Source organism: Poecilia latipinna, unplaced genomic scaffold (genome assembly GCF_001443285.1).
Source record: "Poecilia latipinna isolate Pla-1442-1.1 unplaced genomic scaffold, P_latipinna-1.0 Scaffold4048, whole genome shotgun sequence".
NCBI classification, from domain to species: domain Eukaryota; kingdom Metazoa; phylum Chordata; class Actinopteri; order Cyprinodontiformes; family Poeciliidae; genus Poecilia; species Poecilia latipinna.
The window spans coordinates 22,108-31,581 of NW_015116664.1; the positions used below are offsets into that span (position 1 = coordinate 22,108).

At 37.0% G+C, this 9,474-nt stretch overlaps 1 protein-coding gene and 2 long non-coding RNA genes across 4 annotated transcripts in view; 1 reads left to right on the forward strand and 2 right to left on the reverse strand.

Annotated features, from left to right (window-relative positions):
- Positions 1-5,092, reverse strand: part of LOC106942116 (vesicle transport protein GOT1B-like) — a 23,938-nt gene extending 18,846 nt beyond the window's left edge. Inside the window, exons 1-5 of one of the 2 annotated variants that reach the window (XM_015025296.1) lie at positions 4,918-5,092; positions 4,192-4,283; positions 3,254-3,432; positions 3,064-3,145; positions 1,261-1,298 (exon numbers count right to left, since the gene is read on the reverse strand). In XM_015025296.1, coding sequence (XP_014880782.1) covers positions 1,290-1,298; positions 3,064-3,145; positions 3,254-3,432; positions 4,192-4,283; positions 4,918-4,942 — 387 coding nt within the window. In that variant the 5' untranslated portion in view covers positions 4,943-5,092 and the 3' untranslated portion in view covers positions 1,261-1,289. The remainder of the gene's footprint in view (positions 1-1,260; positions 1,299-3,063; positions 3,146-3,253; positions 3,433-4,191; positions 4,284-4,917) is intronic. The other variant, XM_015025294.1, reaches the window with a different exon arrangement.
- A 224-nt stretch (positions 5,093-5,316) lies between these two features.
- Positions 5,317-7,711, forward strand: LOC106942117 (uncharacterized). The gene is made up of 3 exons (XR_001423550.1): positions 5,317-5,706; positions 5,822-5,931; positions 7,628-7,711. It is a non-coding gene; the product is annotated as an uncharacterized LOC106942117 (long non-coding RNA).
- A 582-nt stretch (positions 7,712-8,293) lies between these two features.
- On the reverse strand, positions 8,294-9,466 carry LOC106942115 (uncharacterized). The gene is made up of 4 exons (XR_001423549.1): positions 9,351-9,466; positions 9,137-9,260; positions 8,693-8,908; positions 8,294-8,619 (listed from the first exon to the last, which is right to left on the reverse strand). It is a non-coding gene; the product is annotated as an uncharacterized LOC106942115 (long non-coding RNA).
- Positions 9,467-9,474: the final 8 nt, after the last annotated feature.

A 9,474-nucleotide genomic window follows, 5' to 3' on the forward strand; every position in this document is an offset into this window, starting at 1 on the left:
TAAAATTCCCAAAAAAATAAAAAAAAAACACAAAAAATCCAAAACACTTTTTTTTAAAATTAAAAAAAAAAAAAAAAAAAAAAAAACATGCATTGGTTTTCCACTTCACAGTTATGTGATATTTTGTGTCAGTGGGGTTAGGGTTAGGGTCTTAATAAAATACATCCAACTTTGTTGGTGAACATGTTATGTGAACATGTTCAAAGGCTATGAATACTTTTGGAAAGCACTTTACTAAAGGATTTTCAAAGAAATATTTTCTTTGTTAATCCACCAACCTTTTCCAAGTTTCACCCTGTTCCCAGCATGTTGAACCAACTATGCCTTTAGTTCTCCTTTCTTCAGTTGCTTTTAGTAACTGAAGAAAGTTATTTCAGTAACCAAGACAGCATTGTTATGCTGGTTACAAGATGCAAATGGAGAGATCAAGTGAAGATCAAGATGATGCCAAAAGATACAGGCTGTAGATCAGAAGAAAGTGTGGAAGATAAACTGTGAGGAAATCACCAGCTGACAGAAGACTGAGGCTGCACAGCTTAACTTTACCCGCAATTCAACTAAACAGTCTTAAAAATGTTCATCTGTTGGAAAAGAAAAAGGATTTTTCTTTTAAACATGGAAAATCTTCCAGGTTTTGTGTTGTAGACGAGGAATCATTAATGTCCTTGATGTGCTGAAAATCTCAGAAGAACCACAGCGGCATGTTGGAAGTGGTAAAGAAATGTATGCAAGTGTTTTTATTCTCTCTTCTGCCGCCCAGAGGCCATTGCAGAAGTAGGCCACCATGCAGATGTATAGTACCATCTGCATGGTACTATCCATTATGGGGACTAGTTTCCCCATTAAAGACACACCTTGAAGTTCACCTTAACATAATACAAAATCTTGTTCATAAAGTATTAAAATTTCTGAAAGTGTGTTCAATACTTCTTTCAGATATTGTTTAAATCTTTTACATATAGCTACATTCCTGTTTTCCTTTGTATGTGTGGATTATTTCTGTTCTTGTCAACATCTAGTGTAAATTAGGAAGCAACTAAAGAAATTCTGGCTTCTTGGCAGGAAATGATAAATAATTAAGAGATGGTTCACAGACATTGCAAGTAAAAAACAAAAGTACATGGAAAATAGTGATAATACTTCTAATGATTGCCCTTTTCTTATCTAAGATAAGAGACTGTAAGGTTTCCCAATGTACGCGAGGAGGTAACCATTGTTTGGGTGGGATTTAGCATGCAGTGGAAAATTGCAGTGACTGACCACAGCTGCTGGGTATCCTCAGAACCAGCTTAGGAAGGCTTAAAAGCAAACAGTTAAAAGAGACACAGATATTAACCTTTATTGTTAATTCTCACACAACATAAAAACAGCATATTTATATTTAAAGAATGAGGATATGTAAGATGCCTCATTTGTTGATGCTGACTAGACATGGACTGGTGTGAGATTCTTATAATAACTTGAGCTTGAGTGAAAAAGAAAATCTGATCAAGTTTATTTTAAATAAATTATTTTGCTGCAAAAATAATATAGCAGCTTGATTGGTAAAGCAAAAATTTAACATTTAACATTTGTTTAAGCTTATTTAGATTTTTATACATCTATTTGAACAATTTGAACAAAAATATAGAACAAACATTGTTAAATTTAATAGTAGTTTACAAGTGCTCATTATACAGAGTTTTAGAATACCAGGCTGATATTAGCTTCTAAGTGGAGCTATCTGCTCATGTTGCCAGTAGCTTAGCAGGCCTGCTGCTTGAAGATTTTAACTACCGCTTTAAAGCAGTCTCACAGAAAAGCTGTCATGTAACTTTTGTCAAAAATTGTTTACATATTTGACGAAACTGTCATTATATTTCATAACAAATTGTGTTATGAAACAAAACAAAACAAAAATCCAAGCTCCTCTGCCTTCTCGGTCCGTGTATTTTCAGGCAGTTCGTTTTTTTTGTTTGAAATGAAAAATGAAAAAACGAAAATAGACTCTTTCATTTTTTAAACCAAAATTGGAAATCGGATTTTCTAGCGAAAAACGAAAAAACGAGTATATTTCCGTTTTTTCATTTTTCATTTTAAATGAAAAAACGAACTGCCTGAAAATACACGGACCCTTCTCCCAGCTCTCTGCTACCATACAGCTTGTAGCAATCGTGAATGCTAAGGCTAGTTACCATGGCTAACGATGAGAGCAGATGAACGGTTTTTCTGTAATGGTAAATTGTTTTTTCAGCATTGAACAGCGAGTTCACGAGGTTGACTGACATCGCTAAAGGTCAGCATAACCCCAACCAATCACAGTCTCGTGGCTGTGATTGGTTGTTTGTGGTCGAAAGCCTAACCATAGGATTATGGTTACGTTTAGGCCTGTAAGTCAACCAGCCTATTTGTAAAACGGGGCAAATGGAATATTGATGCACTGCTAAACTGACTTTATTAAGTTGCAATAAATTTTTCTTGCTCAAGCAGCAAAAAAATCTATTGGTTCCTTTATGTTTTTTTTTATTGTTGTGGCTTTGTCATTGTACATAAACTTACTGGCCACTTAAAGCCACCATTAGCTTCTCCCACTTTCCTCAGCACTGCAGCCAGTCTCACACAGTCATCCGTTCAACACCAAACCTTCACCAACAGGCAGAGCAGAGAGACCCATTCCATTTCGTGTCCAAATTGCAAATAGATCACACATTTTTAAAGCTCAGTAATGCTACTGCCAGCTGCCACGGAAACACTCCAACTCCTGACTCGCCACTTGGTGGGCAAGAGGGAGAAAACATTTCACCGGGATGTCACTAATTCTAACACCACACGCTTTTGGTGTGGAGAGAGTTATTTTCTCTCTGTATTCTTAAACTATGTGTTTGTAGAACAAGGATTAATGCAGTCTCATAAACGTGCAGAAGATTTTGGATGTTGTGATTTAACTTTGTGATGACAGTTACTATTTTGTGGCAATCAGCTGCTGTTGAGAGACTTGAGCAATGATCAATGAGCAATAAAATGATTCATGCATGTGAACATAGCACAGCTGCAAAGACTGCTGCAGCAGTGGTCAATACTCACAGCACTGATGAAGGGCATGTTCAAGATAGAACCAAGAACTGGTATTCTTCTGATGAAGCCAACAACAACTGGGAAGAAGCCCCTGCACACAAACCCAGAAGCAGAGAAAGAAAGCAAATTCAGAGTAAAGATTCTGAAGAAGAGATTGTGAGTACATGATGAAGTTGTAGTTATTTTCACTTCCTTTTACCTAAACAGGAGAAAAAATCCATAGATTTCCAGCACAACTCCAATGATAGGCCAGCCAATAAGGACTACAAACACTCCTCCCAGGAAGAAACTGGTGGCCTTTAATTTGTGCTTCTGAAAGAAGAAGCGGAACGTTCGCTCCAAGCCAATGACGAAAGCCAGGCCAGCGACAAACAAGATCTATGGAGAAGAAAATGGTCAGTGTGTCTTATACAGAAAACTGAGACCAAAGGACAAAACATCTGATCCACATGACAGATAACATAGATAGATAAAAACCTTGAATGGATTTGTTCCCGGGTCTAAATTTTTACACCTTTCCAGACTCAAATTTCTTGAGTTGTCATTTTTAAAATAAGAAATACAGCAATTCAGTGGATAGATGGATGTTTAGATAAAGGGACAGAGAGTAAAGAGGGAAAACACAAATATTTTTAAGAACTCTTTTTTTCTTTTTCCTTTTTTATTTCTACCATGAAAATACTTGTCAGACTGCAAAGAAACACCTGTTCAATCAGAACATCTCCAAAGAACTCAAACTGTAAATCAAAACCGTCTAGCCAATTTTCCCTTCCTTCTTTCCCCAAAAGACAATCAGAAGTACAAGAATTATGCATCAAGCTATTGTTACTAATCTTTAGATTTTAACTGGAAACAAAAAGTACATTAAAGTGCATGTGTGACTGATTGGCATGGATGACTGATCTGTTTATCAGAATTAAAGTGGAAGGGGGTTCTTAGTTTTGAAGAATTGGATGAACTACAAAAAAAATCAGGTGCATTGTTTGAGTGGTTGGTGCATCTCTTATAACAGTCATTCTGCATTACGCTAGAATGAACATACATAGCACTGCATTGTCGCCATGGATGACGCTACAGATGTAGATCTTGCAGCATACATGTGTATCACATGTATATCACATGTAAAGCAATACTCACATTTCCAATGGCCAAAAGCGCTTTGTCAAAGAACAGGATCATCCCAAAGAAGAGGAAAAATACGCCAAAACCTGTTAATCCCATTCCAATTTCTGACAAACACACATGCACCCACGCGCACACAAACACACACACACACACACACACACACACAGACATATTCAAATCGCTATAACAGCCTGTTCATTCAACAATATATTTTTTTATTTTTCTGCTGTTGCAATCCAAAAATATATGGTTGCTTAAAGATACTAAGAGGATAAACTGGCACTGATTCGGTGTTCTCTCCTATAATATGGAGATTATTTTTTAAATTAAGATTAACAACAATATAGGAATTTTATTCATTTATTTTTATTGTATTTAGTCGTTTCTTTATACTTTATATTTTAACATGTTCAAAATGAAGCCAGCCATATCATCAGTACCACCATTGCTAATATTTCATTGTAAAGCAATAAAATAATAAGACTGCTTGAAAACTTCCTTGTTTACCTTGATTTTTACTTTTAATTTAAGTATCTTATAATTCACTAAACACCAAGATAGTGGTGAAAGCAAGAGGGTTGCAAAACTGTTTAGCAATACGAAAAATTATTTAGATTGAGCCTATAAGTGAGACTGTTCAAGACATGAAAAGTGTAGATTGAAAGCTTCTGCAGCTCAGATGGTGCCACTTTGACATGGCTACTAGCTACAGTTTCTGTTCAACAACTAAGGTCTTACTTTGAGAGTCCGTTAGTGAAATCATCTTGCTGCTGAATCAGTAAGTAAGGTATAAAACAATACAAACGAAAAATAACAATAAAAATATATTTTAAATCCTTCTAATGGCTTGGATGAGAGCTGCCACAGAATCGACAGCCACGTCTTCCGGAAACACTTGTTATAGGGTGGTAATCTTCCGGGACACCTTTGCGAGCTACATTACAACACACCAAACTTTTTTTAACGTCACTTTAAATGCATACGTTTGTCATTAACCAAGTAAACGTATGTATTCGGCTTTGTTGCATAGATCAGAAAGCAATAAATAAATAAATAAATAAATAAATAGGCAGAACATGAGCAAAAAGGCTCCATTCGAACACGCTAAAAAATTAAGTTTCTTGAATGCGACACACGAAGGTTTCTTGATCTCTATGCCCTGCGAATTGTGTGACAGGCAGTACTAATGTGGCTGGGACAATTTAAAGTGTTTGTTTCAGACCGGACCTTACTCTTTATATATTAAATGTAAACTATAATATATTAGTTTTAAAGGTACACGTCGTAGCGCTCAAGTTGAAGAAGCTGTGACATTTTTGGAAGGGATTGTCTTACCTTTCTAAGGTCCAGTTCAACCAATTCATCTAATGACTAACCTAGCGGACTAGATTCGGGGATTAGTTTTCCTTTTTAGTCCCTTTGCTTTTCCTGTCTGGACCACGGTTTTTGACTGGTTATTTCGCTGTTGTTAAGCCAATCCTTAGCACATAGTTTCGACCAGGAGAAAAGCTACCATTTGGTCTTTTGGTTGGTATCTTGATTTTCTGAAGAAATCAATCATCAACACCTCATCATTAAACTCTTGGGTTTTTTTTTTTTTTCTAATTGAGCCTTTCTTGACCGTCCTCTGTTACATGTGCAGTCTGTGAAACTGGAACAGACTTCACATATTCTACGTTACTGGGCGTTCATGGTCTTCCACTCTTCCTGAGCTAAAGTGAACAAAAATAAGGCTGAGAAAGCTTAAAACCTGTAAGTATAAGTTTTTCTTGACTTTTTTTTTTTTTTTTGCATAATGCTATTGGTAGTAAAAATATTTAAATGTGTCTGCCTAAAGTACAGAATGACTTTTCCATATTTGTGACATCACGGTGACTGAGTTTGACGTATTTTATTGGAATTTACTGTGATACACTAACAAACCTCATAATGTATCATGTGAAGTACTTCCACTTAACATGATACAAATAATGTATGTGTGTATAATACAAATAAAATACACTGTTCAAAATCCGAAAAGTGTAGCATCTCAGCTTCTGTAGACATAAAATCCAGTTCACCTAATGACTAAATTGTGTCCATCCGTGTGTGATTTAAAGAACATTAATGATCAAGTACGGGCTGCACAGTGACGCAGTTGGTAGAGCTGTTTGTTGCCTTGCAGCAAGAAGATTTTGGGTTCTATTCCCGGCCTGGGGTCTTTCTGCATGGAGTTTATGTTCTCCCTGTGCCTGCGTAGGTTTTTTCCGGGTACTCTGGCTTGTCTCACAGTCCAAAAACATGACAGTCAGGTTAATTGGTTTCTCTAAATTGTCCCTAGGTGTGTGTGTGTGTGTGTGTGTGTGTGTGTGTGTGTGTGTGTGTGTGTGTGTACATGGTTGTTTGTCCTGTCTGTCTCTGTCTTGCCCTGCGACAGACTGGCGACCTGTCCAGGGTGTACCCCACCTCTCGCCCAGAATGTTAGCTGGAGATAGGCACCAGCAACCCTCCCAACCCCACTAAGGGACAAGGGTGTATAGAAAATGGATGGATAATGACCAGGTAGTACTGTCTATCCAAGGAACAGGGTAGACAGTACTATAGGGATAAAATTTAAGGCCTAGATAGATATATTTCATAATAGATCATTCATGAAAACAGACACAAGGCATCAAACAAACTCAACAGATTTAGTTTGTATGAAGGAAGGACAAGAACATCTACAGCTTCTCTCAAGCTATAAATGAGACACAGCACCCTGAACACACTCACCAAAGACAGACTTGGCCTTACAGTCAAAGCTACAGCATGTACACATTCGTTAATTCGTTTGCAAAAGTTATCGTCTCTAAATGTGTAAAGCTGTTAGAGTTATATCCCCAAAAGACTTAATCTTTCGCTGCATGGGTTTTGTGCCTGCCAGGCAAATCATCACTCCTTCACCCCACCATGCTTGAAAGTTGGTTTTATTAGTGTTTGAAGTGATTGACATCTAGTTACACAGGTTTATGGCTCATTGAGATGCAACTTCTCAAAAATAAACTTAAGCCATGTTAATGATGTCTTTCCTCCTTTGCATGGTTATAATAGCACCTGTATGCTTCAGACCACTAAGCTGCTTGGACTCTCTGTCTAGTAGAGATAGAGAGTCTCTGATGGTGATCAGATAATTGATCATCATTTTGCTGCTCTTTGCTGTTACTTTTTCTCTTCACACAGCTTTTCAATTTACTGTGTAAATCATGGCTATTGACTGTGCTGAGTGTTTTTCTTCTCTTGAGGTTATATTTAAATATTAGAACCTCATAAAGACCAAATAACTTCTAACACTAGAATAATAAAAACAAAATGAAAGCACGCAACTTAAAAAACTGACTGTAGATCATTTATAGAAAATTAGAATGAAAGTAAATGTTGCTTCTGAAACAGGCTTAACTAATGGGAAATCTGATTGTGGTTTAATCTTCAGATTAAAACACCACTGGAAAGATGGATTCTGGTGTCGGAACTAAAGGTGAGTGTTTCTTTATAATTTATAGTAGTTACCCCTAACTGAAGATAGAGATTCATGCTACAATTACGGCTCACAGTTGTGTTGGTAGCAAAAATATTGTGATGGTATGACTGCTCGGCAAGATATCACAGTTGACTCAGTGAAGACCAAGGAGGTGGATTTCAGAAGGGATAGGGATCCTCTTTATCTCCTGTACATTGGAGGATGTACAGGTGAACTCCATGTTCTGGGCATGGAGTTCACCAGAGCGTCACAGGTTGCCATTGGGATGCTTTTCCACTCCTCCATGATGACATCACAGAGCTGGCAGATATTCAAGACTTGGTGCTCCTCCATCTTCTGCTTGAGGATGTCCCAAAGATGCTCTGGGTCAAATATGGACCGACCCAACGCTGGGTTGTTTTAATTCAACTGGGTTGGGTTGATGGTTTGACCCAGCACATTGGGTCATGGCAACTAACCAAAGATTGGGTTAAATTGACTTGTTTAAATTGGTTAAATTGACCCAAAATTGGGTTGAAACTCATAACCCAACACAAGGGCTATTATACCACTATAGTTGGGTTAAAAAAAAAGATTTATTTAAAATTTCACTATATAAAAACAGGATTAAAAACCATATGAATTTAAAGTTTCTTTTATTTCTACATGATGCATATATAGAGCCAGCAGATTTCATTTACAAAAGTTACAAAACATAAGTAAGTTGTTTCAAAAGTATATAGTTAAATCACTTCAACTCATTTGGTTACAACTCCAGAAATATCTGTTACTACACATTAGAAAACATTTAATGTAGAGTCTGTTTTAAAGCAAACTACAAGTAAAACTTTCAGCCATTAAACAAGGAGCATTTTTAACGTCACTTTAGCATTTTTGCTTGTCTCCCTGCATGAGGACATACGGGCTGTCGCATTCTGTAGATGCGCCACCAGGTTTGTCCCAACCTGATAGAGAGAGAAGACAGAAAAACAGGCCATTAGTGATGCACTTATTTAAACCGCAAACAATTTGACTTACAGGCTGGATATCAATGAAACCATCTGAATGTCCAGGTTGATGGGTCTGAATCTCTTCTACCAAATGTGTAAGGTGGAACAGGGAGGAGTACTGGCAGCAGCTGCAGGACTACATCATCTTGTCTGTCTGGCAAACAAGCTTGTGTTAAAATGTTAAATGTTAAAAACAGTTTAGAAAACATCTCTTGAGCTTCAGTACCTTAAAGGAGAAAATTCCCTTAAGGTATGGAGAAGATTGCTGCTCCTTTCTCTTCTTGGCCATACAAAAGATCTTTGTTGAGAACAAGAGAGAAGACACAAAAACAGACCTTTAGGAATTTACAGGTAAAGAGCTACATTCTCAAAAACTAATTTCTGACTGATTCTAGTTTAGCACAAAATCTCACTATTGAATGTGATGCACTTATTTAAACAATTTGACCATGATTCAGAGATTAATGTTGACTTACAAGGTGGATATCAATGAAACCTTCTGAACTTCCAGGTTGATGGGTCTGAAACTCTTCTTCCAAATGTGTAAGGCGGAGAAGGGAGGAGTACTGGCAGCAGGTGCAGGGCTACGTAATCTTCTGTATCAAACATAAGCTAGTNTTAANATGTTGCAGTAACTAAATAGCATGAAAAATATTTTAGAGAACATTTCTTCTGAGCTTCAATACCTTGAGGGAGCAGACTCATGTTCTTGGCCATACAGAAGGTCTTTGTTGAGAACAAGGAGTTTAGGTTTCGCTTAATTCTCCTGAAGATCCTGGATGTAAAATTATAAAATCTATCAGAAAAGAC